The 22,001-nt window shown below is 41.1% G+C and overlaps 1 protein-coding gene across 4 annotated transcripts in view; it reads left to right on the top strand.

The window, feature by feature from the left end:
- Positions 1-22,001, top strand: part of TMEM266 (transmembrane protein 266) — a 90,956-nt gene that overhangs the window by 61,619 nt on the left and 7,336 nt on the right. For all 4 annotated transcript variants that reach the window (XM_049811473.1, XM_049811474.1, XM_049811475.1 and 1 more), the window contains 2 exons: positions 371-486; positions 10,192-10,378. In XM_049811473.1, coding sequence (XP_049667430.1) covers positions 371-486; positions 10,192-10,378 — 303 coding nt within the window. The remainder of the gene's footprint in view (positions 1-370; positions 487-10,191; positions 10,379-22,001) is intronic.

Below are 22,001 nucleotides of genomic sequence, written 5' to 3'. Positions count from 1 at the left end.
GATGGGCCTAACTCTAAGCAGAAAATCCTCCTACCCAGCAGTTTAGCAAATCCATGGTAAACACTGGAAAAGATCTGTATTAGTGCAGCAGAAGCTGGAAGAGCATGCAGGATGCATTTCAGATCAGCCAGGGAAATGGAGACCTGACCAAACAAGATCTAGACCCTGCTGATGACCTGCATTTCACATGTTAGAAATTCTTCCCCAGAAGAAATAGTCTAGTGCTATTTCTATAAGAAATACTCTAGTTCTCTAGATGCAAGTGAAAGGGGTGACATTCTTTGGCCTGTAAACATCTGTAAAGGTTTTCCCTCTGATAATAAACCAAATCATAGCTGAGTTACTTTAAGTGCTTGTTTGTGTTTTCCAGCCTATGTCCTTCCAGTGAAAGTGGAGATGGAGATGATGATTCAGCAATATGAGAAGGCAAAGGTTATTCAAGATGAGCAGCTGGAAAGACTAACCCAGATCTGCCAAGAACAAGGGGTAAAGTTCAGTTATGTTTTTATTTACGCATAGCTTGTCACGACAAATCAAACAGTTCATGTCCTTTGTTGCAAGCTAATATTTGTGAAGTATCACTAGGACTTCTGTTGTAAGGTGACAGGTCTCAGTGTTAAGGAAGTATTAGCTTGCAGCCAGGATATGGTCAGCATGCTATTTGTCAAACAGCAGTTTTCTCCCTCAGCTGCTGTGGTTGTGTTTTTTAAAGTGAGGAAAACAAATGTGAGGAATAGAAAAAGAATGCTTCCAGTATGTAATTTATTGAACAAGTACAGATAGCTTGACGTTATACTAAGAACATGCAGAAGTCATTGCTGTTGTTGGAGACTGCAGCTATATTAAAGCTGTATTCCTAGGAAAAGTATGTGTAGTTGAAAGCTAATGAACCTCCCTGCTTTAAATGCAGAAGGCAGCTTCCCTGTAGGTAAGTCAAGAGACTTTTTGGCAGACTCAAAATGTTGCAGTAGAAGCTTCTAGTTCCTGGAAACAGTCAAGACTCTTCCCAGGCCCCCAAATGTTCAGTGATTCAGTCTTAAGGTAAGGGGAGGTGAAACGTAAAATACCTCAAATGAATATATTTACATGAAAAAGGTGTAAAACCACTGTTTGGGCAACGAGCCAGGAGTTTTTGCAGTTTCTCTCAGGCAAATGAGTTCTTGAATAACCTGCGTTAAAAGTAAAAACCAGGGATGTATGTTGAAGCCCAGGTTAAGCGAGGCATTCAGGTGACCGTCAAGCCACAACAGAATGATCCCCCAAGTGACTTCTTGTTTCAGTTGTAAGGGTAACTATGAGGTATCCAAATAAATTCTGGAGATTTTTAGCTTCAGCTCCTGCTTCCCAGTTGTGGTAGTTGCCTTCCAAATATAAAATGAAGAGACGTGTAAGTCCGAATGGCACAATCAGTCAAAAAGTTGAAGGGCCTGAGCAGACAGGAGAGGCAACTTGTCCTAGAACAGACCAACTGCCCAAAAGGTGCATAATCTGAAGCAGGGATTTAGGTGCCGATCTTTTACCAAGGAACCTAAAATACTTCTGAAACCATCAGTATTTAGGGCCCCAATGGCTTTTTAGATTTAGTTCCAGGTGTCCTGGATCTCAACCTAGGATTCTGCAATGAACTCTTGGTGGTGTTAGGTTGCCTTGTCTGTGTGATGAATTTGGAAGACCTGTTGACAGTGTGTGTCATTTCATAACACTGTTTTTGAGAGTCTGTCACATTAACCGTAACAAATTTCTAAACCTTAGGCTTGACTTTTGCTAAAAATTAGTTATTTCCAACTCTGCAAGTATCTTCAGTGGCAAAACTGCAGTCCTCTTCATGACAACTTTGCACAATGCTGTTAAGTGATTCATGGTTGTGAAATGAACAGGAAAATGGTATATACCCCATTTTACAGGGGAGATACTACCCTTTGACCAAAGACACTAGGCAAATCAGCAATTTGTTGAGTCCCATTGCAGTATTTTGTCTGTCAGACCATACTATTAGGCTAAAGGTCTTGACAATCCTAAATTTGAAAACATTCGCTTTTAGGAAATGTATTATGCAGCCAGATAACACTCTCAATATCGAAACAATTTTTGGTGGTGTTATTTCGTGGTCTTTGAGTAAAGATGGGCTTGTTATCCCAAGCGAGGTTCAGGAGCAGCTTTTGCAACTCTCCATTCTGATCCAGGTACTCCTTGTCTGCATGGCTGGTTTGCAAAATGTCTGAGTGTAGTAGCCCTAATCTGAGGTCTGATGGTTACAGCATAACTGTATGTCAAGTACAAAGAAATACTGCATTGGTAGATGAGTAAATCTGTGAAAACAGAGCAGGTTGTCTCCTAGCTTTCAAGTGTCATCAGCTATGGAAAAATATGGACTATAGAAAAATGACAGCATACTAATCCCTCTTACTTTACTGTCCTGACTTCCTGCCAAACAAATGTCTCAGCTGTATAATATGAGGTAAATGTACTGATTTGCTACAGTTAGCAACACAAGACATTGACACAAGTACTGCTGCATCCTTGCTTTGTAAATTATTAGCTTCATAATTCAGTCAAGAACAAGTTGTCAGCATTATAATATTCCCATTAACATTGTGTACAGTATCTGGTGGGAAAAATGTCTCCTAATGGTGTTTAACGTCTAAAATTCTGCCAGGTTTTTGCTTTTTCATTTGATCATCTTTTCTGACCTTTTCAAAGGATTGCTCGTTCATGGAGTTGAAGTGTGCATGTCTGTGTTAAATTTTGAGTGAAGGTTTGCCTACAGTAGTTTGGTTGTTCTCAAATCTGGAGCTCTGGCAGGGAGGGCTTCCCATTTGCCTTGTCTGTGTGGTGCCACCTCTGGCACGGGCAGAGGGGGTAGTTGGGAGCTGCCCGCAGGGGCTTCAGCTGTTGCCTCAGATGCACGCTGGGGCACAGCAGTGCCAGCCCAAGTGGGAAGAATGGGCAAGCCACCATGGTTGCCTACATCCCAGCAGTGAATGTAGATACTGAATCATCCTGAGGCTGCATCTTTGTGACCACACTGATGACTTGCATTTATTTAATAATCATAGACAGGGCTGAAAACGTTCCTGTTAGAAAGATTTCCCAGGACTTCCTTTTCTGAGATCCCATGTGCAGTTTCTTACTGCTTCGCCATTTGTCGGGCAATTGGGATTGAAATTCTTAAGGTCTGGCATCTTCTGCAGATGAAATAATTTTGGACGTTTCAGACAAAATAGTCATTATTTCTGAAGAGGAATTGGGGGAAAAAAATATTAGCCTGTTCTGTTTGGGGTTTAAAACGAAACTAATTAGTGGCCAGTTCTCTGAGAAGTCCCGTGCCCTCATGTTTTGAAGCTGGTACTTAAGACCTGACAGGCAAAAACGGAGTTCCTGCTTAAAAATAAAAAGCAGGAAAGATGCAACCTTCCTTCATCTTTTTTGAATTCTGCTTCTTTTGCCAGTTGTATATTTTTTTGGCTAGTGATAGGGTATCACAACTATAAAGTACATTTCCATTCCTGAATGATATTGGAGACATACTTTTGCAAACATGAAAATTCTTTCCAGATGTTGATTTTTGGCTAGCCATACATCTGAAAACCAGAATGTATTTTATAAATTATAGTTGGATGGACCACCGCTTTGTTCTCTGTAGTACCCCACTGAAACTGTTTGAGTAGTTTGCTGTTTTATTTATTCTCCATTGGCCAAGAAAGAAGTCATTAAAAGGGAGCGGAGCATGAGGGCAGTCAAGACAGAAAATACTGAAAGGGCTGACATAGCTGTACAGGACTTCACAAAACATGAGAAACATTAACCATCACAGTAACAGGGCTTTCTAAAAATGGGTAAAGGTAAAAGGTAAAAAAGTCTCACTGCAATTACTACCAAAAATATGAACAGAGTATACTGCTGGTGGTATTGTTTTATCAGAATAACTTAACTTAAATTGCAAAACGAAGTTCCAAAGTTTCATTAACAATGCAAATTCCAGTCAGGGAAGATTGCTTTTTTCCTCTGGAATCACCTGTAAAGGAATTTCCATTTCTGGTGATAGATCCACTTACACGATTTTTTCTGCTTAACTTTCATAAGAGTCTTCAGCTGAGTACAGTCCAGCCAAGACTATGTATACAGCCTTATCACAAGAGCTCCTTTTCTGTCAGCTCCTATGGAATTTGGTTTTTCATCATTCTCAAAGCTGCAACAACTATGGAAGCTATAATTTCTTTTTTATCTTGGAATATAATTTGTACAACAGCTGCTAGCTTAATGACAGGGCTATTTAGCTGGTAAAATTACCTATCGGAGAAATAACTTATGTTATCCTTTTGCAATAATTTTAATTTATTTCTAACTACCACTCATTTTCTTGGTGAATGGAAGGCAGCCAAGGTCATCCCATGTTTCATTCTGCCCGTAAATCATTAGTTTGCAACTGTCTCCTGATTTTTATTGTTACCAACAATGGCTAAACTAATGGAAATAAACATTGGATTGTATCCCAGTAGCAAATGAATTTTAGGGCAGGGCATTCTGTACAGACAGCACTAATAGAATTGAGCAAAGTTATTGCTCCTGCATTAGGCACAAGTAAGCCTCTGGCTAAAATGTTCATTGATCTCTTTGAAACTATGTCAATCATACTCTATTGCTAGACCATTGAAGGGAAGTACTATACGATTCACTGCTAAGTCCGTTTTTGAGTCTTACATGCATGTTGTATAAATACCAGATAGGATGGGGTGGCACATTTTATAAAACCAGGCATATAAACTGAGATGTTATCTAGAGCTCTGGGTATGTCTCTGTCATTTTATCTGCTTATAAATAATCACGTAATGCATTCTTTGAGTGAGGAAGTGCACAGGCATGCCCCATAGTTCTTTCTGGTTTGTTTCCTGCCAAAATATTGCTAAGTTTGTGCTACAAGGGGACATGTAACAAATTTTGAAAACACTAAGTAAGTTTAAATTTACCATCAATGAACTTTTTCTTCATGCCTGACAATCTAGTTACTCATATGAGATGGTCTGTATCTCCCTTTTTCTTGGAAATAAGTGTATTTTCACATTAGCCACGTGTATTACACCTTTGTTGCTGTCTTAAACTCCCTCATGGGAGGGTGTAGCCAAGCTCTTCTCAGAGGTGCACAGTGACAGTATACAAGCTTGGCATGTGCAAAATTCCTGTTAAGTATAAGAACAAACATTTTCACTAGGAGAATGGTCAGGCACTGGACCAGATTGCCAGGGAGGCTGTGATATATTCAACCTTTGAGATATTCAAAGCTTGACAGGACAGCCTTTTACCAACCTGAGCTAAATGGACTTGCTTTAAGCAGAGTGTTGGAGTAGATGACCCTCACAGGTCCATTTCAGCCTAGATTATGCTGTGATTCTATGAAATTTTCAAATACATTTTTTCCATTGCAAAGTATGTTAGGAACTTATTGATAAAGGAACCCACCAGAAGTTACCAAAGTATATGTAATTAAAGCTAATGAATATTGTAGGTGTCCTCGTAAATAATGTCAGTAGCAGCCTCAAATGGACCAGTGCTCAGTTAGTAATTATGTTGAGTCAGGCAATGGTTTACCTTAGTCTCCTTGATCACAACAAGTTTTCTTCCACACAGCAGCATTATTTGCCCACTGGCTCTCTGTGGGATTTACAAGGTTCTTAACATAGGGCTGATACCTGTGAGTAAGCCTTAATTTAAACAAATCAAAGCATGTGTATAAGTTTATATGCACTTTTTTTTTGCTTTGTTTTTTCCCCCTCATGCTGCGCATCCTTCCTTACAGGCTGAAGGAAGGTTGGTCTGCCTGAAAATATGGAGCACGGTTTTCTCAGTACAGTTTTCCTGCAGTACCCTGTATTAGAGAGGCTCAGGTCTACATTCAGATAGCTGCATCAGCTCCTACTGCAAATAGAAATTTCATGTGTTTAACTTGGCCCAGAATTTTTACTTTAAAAGACTGTTATATTTTATACCTTTTAATGATTTATTTAACCTGCCCTGGACTGCATGACATGCAGTCAGAGCAATCTCATTAGCTCTTTTACACATTAGAACTGCCCGAGGTCAGTGTTCAATATGATGTTCAATAGATATAAGCACCTACAACATAATTTGCTCATGCAGTCTCTTATTGAATTACGCCCGTAAGGAACACCCACTTCTCTTAGACTTAACCTTTATTTTTAGTGGGTTGCTTTTACTGGCAAAAACTGTATTCCAGCTTCTACAGTATCTTGGGATAATTTTGAAGTAATAATTGGAAACAATTAATATTGAGCTTATGTCCTGAGTAGATGCATGCCTTTTGTAAGCAAAAAGCTCTGTTTGTGGTTTAACTTTTCCTAGATATTTTATTGAATGTCCTTTCATTTTCTTAAATCAATCCTTATGATAAATGGTGATTTTTCCATCCCACCCAGTACCTTTTTGAACATGCTAGAGACTTAGAGAGTTTGGGTTTGCGTTTGGAAGCGGTATATTGTGTAGGGTTTTGGCTCTGTCTTATGCTCTGTGTCTGTAACAGTATTACGGTTCTGCATGTCTGTGGAACACGTTGTATGGATCACTTTGCATCAGAACAGTGAATGTGGGGGTGAGACAAACACCATTATTATGATGAATACCCTCTACTCTGTCAATAAAAAAATGACAGTTACACATACAACAGTATTTAATTCAGGCTTTCCACTGTTTCAATGACTATATAGACTTCAGGGCAAACATGAATGGGACCTCAAAGCTGACCATCTGAGGTAATGGAAAACTGGAAGGGAAAGCCTCTGTTAACCAGCTGCAGCTGCGTGGTTTTGTAGGCAACATCTGCGTTTCTTGTTATCTTTCTGAACATCTCTGTGTGCTATTATTCACCTTGCAAATGATGTTGAAGTCCAGAGCACTGTGCTGCCTTACTGTGCTTAGGAATTCAATCCTCACATCTGCTCTTGACAGTCTCATGTTCAGTTCTGGATTTTAGACCACCTGAACTAGCTCAGTGTTAAGAGCTGAATGTAAGACAAGCATGTGGATTGTGTTTGCAGCTAGCAATAAAAGAGCGTTCAAATATCACTTAAAAAGTTGCAAGTCTCGCATATGCTTCTCATCCTCAGGCAGTGGATGAGGGAAGTGTTGCATGAGCCAAGACATCAAGTCTAGGTTTCAGTTTCTGCTAGAATGTGGCATTTGTGCAATCTTCATTAAGCAGGTGCTTCCTCTGTTGCTATAGGCACAAGCGTGTATTTCTGTCGTTCAAACGTAAGATGGCAGCAAAGCCCCTTCTGTTTTTGACATTACCAGAGGTACTAGCTGTTCACCTGAATAACTGTGGTAGTAATTTTCTCTGTGGATTCCAGTTTCGCATGCTGTCCGTGTGGTTGGGATTCAACCAAGATAGTAATTTTCCCCATATAAATAGGAAATAAAGAATTGCTTGGACAAAGTGTAGTTGTCCAGCATGGTGATCCCAGCAATGGTTCCAGACTGCTACTTGGTCCAGCATACCAGGCTGAGTAGTTCGTAGCTTGTTGGCAGAGCTATATTAAACAATAAAGTTTATGAACTCATCTATTAAAAACTGGATGGTAACTAGGCATGGAAATTTTAGAGATTGATAATAATCTGTGGATATCTGGAAACTCTTGCTTTATTAATTGAATCGTGTAAGTGGGCATCAGAAAGTCTGGTCTCTTCCCCCATTTTTGCTGTAGGTTCACTGTAGCAGGAAAGATCACCTAATGTGCTTCCTTTTTCACATCTGTAAAATGCAGTGATTCTCTTCAAGCTTTTGATTGTTACAAGGTTCAGCCTATCTTTGTAAATGCTTAAGCTCATTAAATTGGGTGTGATGCGGAAATACAATTGTTGAGCTGACTTCTAGGTAGTTTTATCTATTTCTGTTATAAAATACCTGCTGGTTTTTTTCTCTTCCATGAAAAAAGAAATCATATCCTACCTCTAGGCCAGAATTAAGCATTTTAGTGGCAATATTTCTTTTTCTGACACACAGGAATGTTTTTGAAGGATGAAATGTGAAATGGAGAAAAACAGTAATGACGCCTAATTCTTACTGCCTTTTAGTTTAAGCTAGGCAAGTAAATATGGTTAAGCAATAATTAAAAAAAAAATAAAAATCTCCAGATTTATTTTTTGCCTATCATGTTTGAGTGCATTTCTTCCTTTAAACCAAGGGAGTGTCTGAAAGGGTATCTTTCTCCCTTTAAAAGTGAAATGTAAGATATTTTGGTGGTTGTTGTTTTTTGGTTTTTTCCACAAATCAAGGATAAAACCTGAAATTCTCTCTGTTGCAAAATTGGAACTCCAGATAGTCCTTTCACAGCTAAATGATATTCATAGTGGCACCTCTGGTATGGCATGGGCACCTTAAGCCTGAGGAAGCTTAGGGCTGGGTGGGAAAAGAGTTAGCACTACTGTTTGCTACTTCTTCCTAGCTGACAGGTCAACACAAAACCCACCATCTGGGATCTGCCATGGAGGTATCATTGAAGGAATCAAGGAGCAGGGCTGTATTTTGACATTTGCTGATATTACTTGACTCCTCTGACTGCCACTGCCAGAGGACTTTTGGTTAAGAGCAATGAGTGTTTCATGCAGCCAGCTGTCTGCAGCTGCCAAACCTCTGTCCACTGATTTCAAGACAGAAAACACTGTGTACTTTGTTAGATCCCTATATTGGGTGGTTTGAATGCAATCTGGAAAACTTAAATTGCCCTTTTACTCTCTAGATTTGAGTCTTGAAAAGGCCTTCTAGTTATTGTAGTTCCTTCCCTTACGCTTTGGAAAGCAGATAGCCTCCCAATGTGGCAAACTGGAATCCCTTTTTCTTTCCTCTTTTTTCCTTTCTGAAATCTGTGGAAACTGTCTTGTTTCCCTGCCAGTTTCTTACACAGCTTGGAGGAACTGCTGGTACTCTGCAGCATGCCTGATGTGGACTGCAGTGGAACCAACTACGTCCACTGATGGATTCCAAAATCTGACAGCAAAGTAGATTTGAGTCAGCATCTGAGAGTCGAGAGCCAGAACCAGATTCATTTAGCCTACATGCTGTTACACACCAGTTTTCAAGCATCGAGGTGCTAATTTAATCTCTGTTGTAAATGTGGAGTGACAGGTGCAGTGTGGCTCACCATAGCATCGTGCTCTCTGATGGCTTTTCAGGCCTTGAACTATGGGAGGCCCAGCAAAGCTAAATTTTAAATGCTTTAGCCTATTACTCGCCTAATTTGCTTTTCCCTCTCAGGCTTTCTGTAATTAGCTATGATTTGGTCACTGCTGTACTACTGATCTTAAAAAGAGTTTAAAAAAGAGAAACTCTGCCATGCAGCTGCATGGCTGTGCTGGATGGCGGAGGGGAAGGACAGTGGGATTTTTTAGTGCTTATATAAGGGTTTAAAGGATCTCTGCAGCCTTTGCAGAAAAAATATTTTCTTTCTTGCATTGTGGAAGACCGGTGGCTGTCAAATACAAGAGAAATATGCTGTGTCCATCAATCACAATGTACCTGATAGCTTCTGTCTTTTTGTTAGGTGTCCGCTTTATAACACCAGTCATGAGGCAAATCCCTTCCTGATTGCAGTAAGTCATTAACTGCCACGGCTCATATATTTGAGGGGATTGGCCAGAAAAGTGGCAACCTTCCTCAGGGTTTTCTGCACACCGTTGAGTACAGAAGATTTCAAGTTGGAAGAGGACTGTGGTGTCCTTCCCCCTTGCCCAGTTAGTGGGGGAGGACCATTCTGGGTACTGCTTAGAGAACCTCCCTTCACAGAAATTCTCATTACAAAGTCGAGCTGGTTAGGGATGTTTTTCATGAACCTAAATCCCTAAATGCCTGTTAAGAGTGGTCTTCTATAAAGATTTCATTTGAGTTGGCAGTTAGATCTGTTAAAAATTGTCCAAAATCGTATCTTTAGGATGTAGACGTACAAAATAGAAGACGAGCATGAGGCAGTCATTATTTTAGATTATGTGAACAATGGTGCAACACGGGCTCTGGGAGAGCATCAGCAGCTTGGACTGACATCCTAGCTCAACCGTATTGTGTATTTGCTGTCACCAGTCTGTAGTGTTTTAGTGATAAAATGAGTAATAGATCCCCAACTGTAGAATATAGACTTCTCGCCACGCTTAACTGACATCAGTATGTGGTGTTGTCTTTTCCTCTAGTTTGAAATCAGGCAGCTGAGGGCCCACCTTGCTCAGCAGGATTTGGACCTGGCTGCAGAGAGAGAAGCTGCGCTGCAGGTCCCACATGTACTGAACAAACAGAGCAGCAACAGGTACAAGGTGGTAGCAACTGAAGATTCAGATGATGAAGCCACCGAGAACATCACTGAGTTGCGACCTCCACGAGGTGAGTGCTGCCTGTGTGCTGCTACCCGCTGGCACAGCTGATACCTTACATGGAGTTACTGAACCCACTAAATACTTTCAGTCTACCGGTGAATTGATTACCTGCTCTGGAGACTGCATTTTCCCATTTTTGCAAAGAGGCGGTGTCTGCTTTGAAGTGGCAGGAGCTGTTGCGTTTGCGAACAGAGCCAATAAAATGACTTGGGAAGAAAATGACTGTGATGTACCTTCCCAGTGTCGTCATGATTATATCCATCAAACACTAAAGAAGCAGCAGCCAAATCCGAATTGGCAAAAGCATAAGCACTCAGAGGTAAAAGCAGGGAAATTGAGAAGAACATTGAAAAACAGTTTCTGTCTTTGGCCACTTGCATTTCTGTGGTATAGAGGGGACCCAGGCATCAGCTGTGAAGCTTGCCTTGCCTAGAGGCTATGGTCTTACCAGGTTGCTTAAAACTGCCAATGCTGGACAGCCCAGCTGTGCTTGGACAGGGCAGCTCTGGTGCCAGAAAAGGAATGGTGCGCTCTGTAGGCAGCTCCTGCGCGGATGTGCAAGTGCCACGCGACTGTGGTGAAGAGCAGTCCGTTGTCTGTGAGCTGTCTGTTGGGCAGGTGTGTGGTTTGCGGGAATAACAACAGTTACGTTTACTTGGATCCATTTTTATCAGAAAAGTGCTAGACCAGAAGTATTTTTGGAGAAGACATAGCTCTTTTTCCTGTGATCCCCCAACCCTTACAATGGGGGGTGCAGGATGTGTCCTAATCTCAGTAACATTTAATGTAATATTCCAGAGGAGACAACACTTTCAACCTTAGTGATATGTTAGTCTACCTTGGACATCTTAGTTTGATTATTTTAGTAGATGAGCAGTATGTGAATATACCTGAATTAGAGGCTTGCACGGTATCCTTATTTTGGCCAAACTCCTTAGAATTCAAGGCACAGAAGTACTTTAATCAAAAGGCTTAAGAGAAAAAGCTCACCAGACATTTTCAAATTATAATCCTTTCCATTCTCTAATTGGTAATGAAAGCATGTAGAAATTGTTCTTGCTTTTTCCTCTTTATAATATCTAAGCACTAACCGCAGTTCAGCCATTAATTATTCCTGATTTGAAATTGTATTTAAAAGCAGACAGTTGAGCAGACTGCCCCCTAAAATGTATTCCCCCCTTTTTTGTAGTATTTCAGAGGTTTCCCCAGTGGATATGTTATAATTTATGCATGTGTTCCTTGAGGGTTACATTTGGAACTGGAGAGTGTTGTGCACATTATAAGGAGGCTTGCTGAACTTTTAGTGCTGTGGAGATTCATCTAAAATTTTTTCTGTCCAAGGTATTCATTCCAACATCCAGGTTAACACAGTTACTTATCATTTGTGTCTCCCTGTAAAATGCTGGCCATGCATGCAACAAAGTAGACACACAGTCTTCAGATGGATTTCTACATTCAGTTAGGTTACGTGATTGGAGAGATTCATGCTTTTCACTGAAAAAAGGTGCTCAGCAAATAAGAAAACGTGTTATTTTACATATTGGGTAAGGTGCAGTTAAGTTATATGTAAACATTCATACTGAGTATAAAGAATTAATTTCTGATTCCCAGAAGTCATCTAAAAATACCAGAGGAAATATTTTTTGTGCATTGTATCATATATTACATACAAAGCCTTTGTAGATGCATTGATTGCTTGTCTTCAGAAGCTAACTTTGGGTGACTATTTTAACAATTGTCCTTCCTGTTGAATGAGGCAGGAGTTGGACAGAAAAAAATTTCCTGTGATCTTATAGCAAGGGACACCCATCCATGGTAGTCTACCAACAAGGGGCCCAATTAAGATTGCATGAGAAACCACAAGCCCAGCAATAACGCTCAGTGCTTTAGTTCACAATCCAGGGAACAGTCAGTTGAGGCAGAGGATTTTGCATTTGATTTCCTCGATTATTTTGCAAAGGAAAGTAGTAGTAAGCTACGAAGGCTTTGAATCCTGCACTAGCAATGCTGGCTTAGAGATTACTTCTGTGTATCCTATACAGGACTTCAAAACCTCAACTAACAGCTTGAGGAGGCAGTTACCCCTCGGGAAGAAAGATCATGAGCCAGCCTTGCCTGGTTCTTCTCTCTCCCTGCTTCAACTGGGTCTTTCTTCAGCTCTCTCAGCACCAACTTGCACTCACAGTAATATGCTGGCTGTTGCTGTAGCCACTGCCAGTATTTTCTTCATCTACACCATGGCCATTCTGAACAATATATATATCAGCAAAACCTGAATGTGGTATGTCGGAAGGAAGAAGAGCACGTCTTCATCTGAAGGTGCCTCCATTTGCACAGGGTGGAAGGGGTATATCTAGTTGGTGTAGGATCTCCCATCTCCCCAGCTGCTCAGGCACGTGAAAGTCTCCCGAGACATGGCTCTGCAGAGCATGGACGATTGAGGTGTTTCCTGGAGGTCATTTCTGTATCCTCCCGCTTCTCACATGCTGTGGTTCCACTGGCAGTGCTATCTTGAGGGCTTTCCACACCACTTGTTCTGCCTGGAACTGTAAGCCACCGCTGTTTTAACTCCTGACTTTAGGGTCAAGGCTTATGTTTTGCAAGTTACCCTCTGTGTCAGACCGCATTAAGAATTGCTTGGCATCCATTTTCTCTAAGCTGTGTCTTTCCTCCTTAAAGACTCCAGAGTGATGACTGCAGTTAATTGTTCTGTGTGCCACATGGCATTTGTGAGCTTTGAAAAATATCTGCAGTTGCCTATTACACTGACTAGATGGAGGAGAAATAAGGGACCAGGTTGCTAATACTGTTAAAAGCTGCAGTTCAAAGCCACAATTCAGCTGTTGGGCAAAACAGGCTCTGATGTGCTGTTCTCTTACGCTCTGGCAGAATATTAGCCCTACATGTAACACCTGAGGGTAAGGTATGGCATGAAATGCATGTATTTGTGCCAAACTTAACTTTGTCAGCCTTCAAAAAATCACCATCTTCAGAGACCCCTGAGTTCTGCCAAACCAGCAAGCTTGAGTTGGCTAGGGAACATACTGCATGAGAAAATGAGATATTCCGTCTCAAGCTAATCTTATTTCCCCAGTCTATATTGAACAATGGAAACATTCAGTGCAGCATGCTTTACCACAAAGGGGTTATGGAATAAGAAAGCATTGAGACTTCTTACTCATTTCCCTACCTGGGAGTTTTATGGGACAGTGCATAAGTTAAAGCTCCTCAGGGACAGCTGTAGCTTGTCCTCTGGTATTTACACTGGATTTTGTGCAACCATTTACTACAGCGTTCAGTAAAGTAAGTCAGGTATCCCCAGCATCACATGGTACACGCAGCACCTCAGGGAATTTGTGTAGAGACACACATTGTGGCTTGCACCAGGAGAGTACTGGATGTGCTAGGTGATTTGGTAGCTTTTAGTACATGCTTTCACCCAGTTTTTCTTTCTGCAGTTCTCTTTCTCTTTGTATCTGAAGTGCCTTAATTGCTGGTATAAGACTGGGAGAGGCAAGAGCTCTAGTCAGATGGTCAGTGGGCTCTGAAAGTGTCCCATAACTCCCAGCTGATGTTTCATGCCTCTTCTTGAAGGACCACTTCTTGAGGCTGTACAGCTGTAAGCTGTTTGTGGCCTGGCCAGTCCTCTGAATTAATGAGCTGATTGCTGCCTCACACACTTGTATCTCCCCAGAGCAGTTCACCAAGAGATCTCCTAATATAGTAGGAATAACTCTGTGGAAAATGTATGGATATATGGTATTTTTTAATTAATTTGGCTAAGAAGCAGGAAATTTTTCACCTTTAACTTGCTTTGAATGGAGGTTTTATTTGTCTTGCCAAAAAGTTGATCTCCAGAACGGACAAACATGAAGGCTAAAACGCAGGCTTCAGCATGCAAGTCAAAGGGTAACGTTATCAACACAGGAAAGATGATGGGACTCGAGAGAAGGGCACAACTCTAGGAGGTAGAAACCCATGGCAAAACTGTGATATTTGCTGCACCGTGAGCACTTTACTTAGCTTCTCTGCCTCAGTTTGTAGAGAGCTCAGGGTGAAAGCTGTTGCATATGAATGCACAGCAGCATTACTAATGATTTTCAGGACCATTGTGGTCAGCCTTTCTCTAAGAGCAAGGGAAACGTCCTAAGTGCTGTCATCTCCTTTCTTCCCAGAGATTGTTACCATTTGACATAATGGCTAATATTATCCTATCTGTTCATCTCTAAATTATAGAGGAAGTCTTTTCTTTTGCTGAGTTCTTACCTTGTACAGTATGTAACTGGTCATGGCCAGAATAACGTCTAATGTTTTCTGCTCCTGCACAAATCATTTTTAGTGTTTGGTATACAAAGTTCCAGGCTACAGGGAATGCCAGGTTCACAGTGCCCCATATAGCCAATAATACTTCCTTCCAAAATTTATTATTCTTTAATCTCTCCCATAATATATGAATTAGAGTTCCTAGTGGAAATTCCACATTTTCCTGCATATATCATTTCAGTTTTTGAAATTTTACAGTACTGCCATAGTTTAAGATTAATATGCCACCCTTCTATTCCTTTGAGCAAGAACCAGATCCTAGCTTTGTTACTTTGCATCGTGGAAAGCTTATTTTTAGTTATTCTGAGTCAAATTTCCATTTTTATAGGGTTAGTAGTAAGTCTTTTGCTTTGGGGGACTGCTGCAATTTATGATCACGCTTGCAGAAAAGTAAAGCTTGCTGTCCCCATAGGTACCCACCATTTTGTAAGTGAATAAAGTAGGATATTGGTAGGGGAACGTGAAAAATTCTGGAGCTGCAGAGGGTTTCCCTTATGATTATTCATAAGCTGTCTGAGAAGCCAAAGCAGGGTACTGGAAAGGATTTTGTCAGTTGTTCCCTTGCAAGGCAGTCTGAGCTGGTTGAACACTTTTAAACTCTAAGCCAGTTCCTTTGGTGATCATCTGTTAGTGCTCTGAGAGCCCTGTTACTGCAGAACAATAGATAAAAAATAGTTTATGGTTATTTTCAAATGTTGAAATGTATCTACTTTGAAACCTACTCCTGGAAATGGTTATATCTGAAGTGCACTCTGCTTCCTGGTTAAACTCCATGTATCTGTGGAAGAGTGAGGATTTGGCTTCTCTGAAGGTGCCTCTTTCAGGCTTTGTGGTTCTCTGTGCACTGATCATCCAGGCGGGAATCAAAGGAATTAAACCTTAAGCAACACTTACATAAATGTGTGTGTAGTTAGTGAAGTTAGGCTCTTGAATTTCATATTCACCAAATGGGTGGGGTAGAAACTTTTCACTTCCAGCAGTGGTGAGCGTATGGTCATGCGTGTGAGGTTGAAGTTGTCTCCCATCATTAATGTGGGGAGGTGTGAAGACATTGCTGACAAGTGAAGGAACACAGAACTGGAACGTTTTCCACTGTCCAAGCATGCAGCCCCTTTCATAATAATCCCTTTCATAAACAGATCATGTTCCATGTGACAGCAGTCATGTATTTTGCCCTCTGCCGCCATTATAACACTGTTCCAGCATCTCACTATTCTAAATTATTAGAAATCTTTTCCTAATTCCCAGTCTACATTTATTCATTGCCAGTTTATAACAATCTGTTCTTGAATCCATTTGCTTAAATTATTCTTCTCTTTCCCTGATGTTTACCCAGCAAATTATTGTTTGGTTGGTAGCCATATTCTTTCTCAACCTTTGTTTTTTCTAGACACAACGAATGTGGCTTCAGGCTGACTGTAACAAGCCAGCTCAGATGTGGATCTGCTGATCCATATTCATAGAGAACAAGGTTGGAAAGACCATTGATAGGTCCCCCAGGCCATCCTCTACCCAAAGCCACCAGCCATGCTGACACACAGATGTCTTGCATCTCAGCCACGCTCAACTCGGCATATAGTGCTTTTGCAGCATGATCTGCCAAAGCGAGGCCCAAAGCCACCCAGTTTGTTGTCAGTTAAGGATTTCGGTTTTCTGTCCTGATTCTTCTGGCCCAGCAGTATCTGCTGATAATGGAGCCTGTTCCATATCCCAGGATTTCCTTCCACACAATGACTTCCATCTCAGGTTCATTTCTTATTTAGAACCGGGTTGAATCTGTTGCTCTGTTTTCTGTGCAAGGTAACTTTCACAGTTCCTCTCAAGTTGGGTTATCCACGTGCTCAGGCATCCATCCAACCTCTGCAGGGACTGGATATCTGTGTGAATGGAACAGTCGCGTGAGTACTGCGGCTTGCACTTAACGTGGCCATCTGCCTTCATACGAAAAGCAGGGAAAGTCTCCTGGAAAGTGCCAGCTGGCTGTTCATGTTTCCTATTGGCACAAACTTTCCATGTTGCTCGAGGGAAAGGGAGGGAGACCTTCTAAGGCCCTCAAAGCAAAAGGGAAGAATCTCTGCTCAGGTCGTCAAGACCAGAAAGGTGAACTAAACGGTACAGCACAGGCTAGGGAGCGTGCATATGCCTTTATAAATGAATTTACAAGTGAGCACTGAGCTATACTTGGACTGCTGCGGAGAAGAGGAGGTTAGGTCTGGCTGAGAATTTGGTGATGGTGAAGTTCAGACGGCCAAGGTCGCACAGATCTGGAATGCCAGAGATTGCATGGCAATCTGCAGGGGAAAACTCCCTGGGAAGGTTACAGCTTCATAGGGGAATTTTCCCCTGTGGATTGCCACTCTGCTCTCAGAAACACCTAGAGATGTCCTTTTTTATGTACATTCTGTCTTCCTTTCTTACTGCACTACAGTGTCATACTAAAGCTATGTTCTTTTTGGGCAAAGTCAGGTTGAAGCAGTGTTATTGGCTAGTGTCAGAGCAGCATAGCTGTCATCGCTGTTCTTACTTCTAGAAGTGTTTAGGTGACAATAATTTGAACTTGTGCCTTGAAAAGCCTCCCTGCTCAGAGTGTTTATCTTAGTGGTTTTTATTGCAAAGTGTATGTTATGCTACTTTCCTTTCCTAATGCTTGTAAGTGGTAGTGGTACTTTAAGGAGAAGATGCCAGTGTCAGATAGCAGTTATGGAGATAAAAGATCGGGTTCTTTAGAAACCTCCTAATAAAGATTGCTTTCTGGAGGAAAGTCGGGGTAAGACATTACTCTACCCTGAGGACTTGCATCCTCAGTGGGAGGCTACACAGCAGAAAAAATAGCCTTCCAGTTCAGAAAATTCAGCTTGGAGAGACAGAAGGCAGTACAATCAATGGCAATAAAAAAATTAAGTAAAATACTTTAATAATGAAATATTTCAAAAGAAATCCCCTTTTTTAAGGCCTCTAATCTAAAAGATGTGCAAATGGTATTTATTGTATGCAGGGGGGTTGCTGACTCATTCACTAAAGTCATTGATGAAACAATCAAAGGTCACTGTTGAGGGGTTACAGAACTGAGAGATCTGCCTTGGGTGGAATGTCATTTATGTGTTTCACCAAATTTATTAGGTTTTTATAGGGCCAGGAGAGAGAGATTACAATGTTGTCTCTTGGGTCAGATGAGATTATATGGAACTGTACTCTAAATAGTTTATTACTCCCTGAACCATTTTAGCGTGTGTTCTGAGTCTTGTGGGAAAAGAACAGGCAGATAATTTGAAAACCTTCATCAGACAAAATCCAGTAGCTGTCAGACAGATCCTGACCGAGAACCGCATGTTTTTTCAATAACAGAGATTTGGGTAACAGGCTAAGAGATGGGACTTATTTCCCCTTCTTGATGTGACTTTACTGCACTTACAGCCTCGCAGAAGTGGTTGGTTACAGCGTCAGGGAAGGCTGTCGTGTTTTTATGCGAGAGAGGTAGGAGTCTGAGCAACCTTCCCAACCAGACGTTCCCTTCTGTCTGGTGAAAAGTCTTGATGATGTTGGAGTGAGCCCCTCTGTCTGTCTACTTGTGGTCCCACCTTCCTCTGCTGCCTCACCTCTTACAGTTACATAGTTGCTGTGTTCCACTAGTAGGTGAAGCAGTTTCAGGTGTCTTATTTTGTCATGCTATTTTGGAGGTCATTCACACCCCATGCTACTTGAGCAAATAATGCTCGTGGACCATAGAGAACAGCCTGTTCCTGCTCGTTCCTTCTCCTGCCCGGTAAAACCTTCTCTCAGCTGAATTCCTCCACCGTGCTGCTGCATATCTTAACTGCTTCCCACCGCTCTCGCTTTCCAGGGAAGATTGTAGAACCATCCTTGTTCGCCACAGCTTAGGATGGGTTTTCACGTGGGGAAGAGCTGCCTCACTCTTCCCATTCTACCTTCTCAACTCACAGCTGTTGGATCTTCATCACCAAATTTGTCACCAGATTTCCTGGGGGTAAAGGCTTTCATTCATTACGTGTAGACGAGGCATTTGGGGACACGGTTTAGTGGTGGACTTGGCAGTGTTAGGTTTACGGTTGGACTCGATGATCTTAAAGGTCTTTTCCAACCTAAATGGTTCTATGATTCCTCCTGGTGCATCTAGCGAGAGGATCCCAATCATCATCCATAGATGTTTTCCTAAGGTTGCCATTTCCAGGAGCAATAAGAGGGAAATGTTTTGTTTTTTTCTACTTCCTGCCAGTTCCATAATTTACTATAAATACCATTTGGGCATCATTATGGCTAAGGACTTTTAAATGGAAAGTTTCTCTTCCGGAAAAGGAAGTGCAGGTAACATTGCTGTGTATTTGAAGAGATGGGTTTATTTCTAGGAAAGGAGAAAAATTAAGTCTTCTGGATCCTGAAAATTCCAAGGTGGCAGAAGTAAGAAAAAACTGTATTAAAAACCCAGAGAAACTATGAAGAATGAAGTATTTCTTAAGACAACTCCCTTTCTGGAGCTGAAACTAAAATACACTGACAGCAGAAAACACTATGTAGAATTTAAATAATATAAGCAATCTGCCCCTTTTGTAAAAGCTGGTCTCCCCTTGCTCACATGAACTTCCTACATCCCACCAGCTGCAAAAGTCGTTGTAGTCCTCATCCCATTTGACTGCACATACTGAGCAGGAGGGGCTTCATCTCATTGTAAATCACCGTAAAGTACTTAAGCAGTGTTCCATAGTAATGGGCAGTACTGTACTTTTTGTATGTGTGTACATTTTGTATGCACAAATGGTTGCTTCCAGTTGTATATTTGTGGCATTTTTTTAAACTCCTTGCTTTCAGCCACGTAGAATATGAGGGAGAACTGGAATTGTTTATAGCCTTTTATGCCCAAAGCAGCTGAGACTCTCATATGAGTAAGATGAGTTTGTTAATTGTCATTTTGCTTTAATGTAATGATTCAGAAACTTAATCTGTTGTTGAAATATTTATTCTGCTGTTGTTATTCCATTACTCTTTATTGTTTTTTGTTCATAAGGAAGTATTCAAGGTAAAAAAAAAAAAAAATATTTTATTTTATATTTTACGTATACATGCTCATGTATATATTTATACGTATTTTATCTATAGATAAATAGATAAGCAATATAAAACAATGACATTAATAAGGCCATCAGATAATAACATTAACGTAGGCAGCTCTCCCAATCTTGTGTGCAAGTAGTCACATGCACAGCCAGGACTGTCGGTGATTTTCCTCACCACTCAGAGAGATCCGAGTATGTCCATTACAGGATTTCCTTTTCAGGTGTTTGGCATTGGCCTTTGCTGGTAAAGAGTTGTCTATAATCTCTTTGCTAAATTGGTTTGAAAGCAACTGATCGGTTTGAAAATAGTGCCCTGGTGTATTCCGTTAGTTGATGGACAGATGGCCAGGGCAGTAAATGTATGCAATCCTAAAGAAGACTGGATTTGAGCCGTGCTATAAGACACGAAAAGCAGATGAATAACTTTTCCAAGTTGTTTTCTGTCTTTGGTGCAAAGCATCCTGGCATTTGGGGCAGACTTTAGAGAGCGCCAAAGGAAATGAGAGCCCTGCAGTCCCCCGTCATTGCACAGTGCGTGGCCGTGTGCTTTTGCCAGGTGATGAGGAAGGGCGACCCCCACGTGCAGGACGTGCCCTCATCCGGGCCAAACGGTAGTTCTGTTTTCCCCGTTTCTCGGCTTAGAATTAGACTCTTAAGTTAGATATGCTGAAAGTGCATTACCTGAATACAGATAGGCAGGTATTTTCTGACTGTAGCTGAAGGTTCCATGCCTGAAGAAGAACCTGTATCTGTATGGGCTGGCAGGTTTGGTGGCATTTAGAGTATAAATTATGCATGATTGAAATGAAGTGTATTTTAGTAGCAGATAGCTGAAAAGCCTTGCAATGTACTCCTAATCCAGCGGCATTGCCTTGAGCTACTCTGAGGCCTCTTTTTTAAACTCAGACATTAGCACAAAGCACACCTCTGACTGCAGGCATTTAAAGATCAACAAGGGCCAAAAAAGCTTTTAAGATCCAATGAAACCAGGAAAACAACCATGTTGCCTTTCAGTGTCAGGTTAGATTGCCTTCTTATGAGTGCAGCTATTTCAGGTACAGAGTGCTTAGTGGTTTGGGTCTTGTTGTGTGGAGAAAGTGTTCCCCAGAAAACATCTGTTTCTTTCACCTGCAAACCGCAATGTGCTGTGAAAAGGCAGGACTGTGTAGCCACAAACACCCAGGGGGACGAAGGAAATCTGGCTCAAAGGGATGAGCATGGTTTTCTGAAACATGGTATCAAAAAGAGCACTTAAAAGGAGAGAATGCTTTTAGAGCACACGATACACCGCAAATTGGGCAGGTCAGGTTGCTTGTAAGCTTGAAAAATCTTCCTGGATTGCCAACACTGTTTTCTTAGCAGCAATATTTGCATTCTGCTCAGAATTGCAACAAGAGGAGTTTATTATCTTTTTCCGCAACTGTAAAATGTTCTGCTTTTCTGTAAGATAACACGTAATCCCACTGTCATCTCCAGCATCTAAATGTATGCAGCATCTAAATTGTATATGCAATATAGCTGCTGCTTTTGCCTTTTGTGGTCACATCTTCATTTTTATCTTACCATTATTGAAGTTCAGGTGTAGCTCTCATGTACGTACTACAAGTGTAGTACTACACCCTTGACTTGTAAAAAATCTCTGTAGCGTATTTTAAGCCAACAGATAATGTAAATATTATGCTATATATTATATATGTAATATACAACAGAATAATTTTCTTTATTCATTCTGAATGAAAAAAAAGAGGACATTATTTTAGCAGTAGGGAGTTGCACATTAAAACTACATGGATTTACAACTGCTAGAGAGCTGGCTTGTCTGGCTCTGTTTTTCCTTTCCCACAGCAAGCGCTTGTGTTGAGCTGGAGAGGCATTTCTACTTGTTTTGGTAAACTCGTTGTGTGGCTTTTATTGGCCATGTCATTCCAGGTAGAACAGGGGACGTTCTAGCCGTTCTTCTGGAAACATACTGGATGTAGTTTCCTCTTTTTTTTTTAAGCCGACTGTGTTTCCCAGGAACAAGTTAAAAACACTAAAAGGAAAGAGAGAGTGCAGAAACACAGGGAAGCTGCTCAGGAGCAATGGTTACGTCATTGCTGTTCAGTATGGCAACAGCATAGGTTTCGGGAGGGGATTGCAAATGAAAATGAGGAGCAGTGTTGGGCCATGTGAAAAAAAATACTGAAAGAAAATAGAAGTATCCCTACAGGAGAAATAAAACCTGCCCTCCAGTGCCCC

The sequence above is a fragment of the Accipiter gentilis genome, chromosome 10 (genome assembly GCF_929443795.1).
Source record: "Accipiter gentilis chromosome 10, bAccGen1.1, whole genome shotgun sequence".
Lineage (NCBI taxonomy): Eukaryota > Metazoa > Chordata > Aves > Accipitriformes > Accipitridae > Astur > Astur gentilis.
This window is presented reverse-complemented; position numbering and strand designations above follow the sequence as displayed.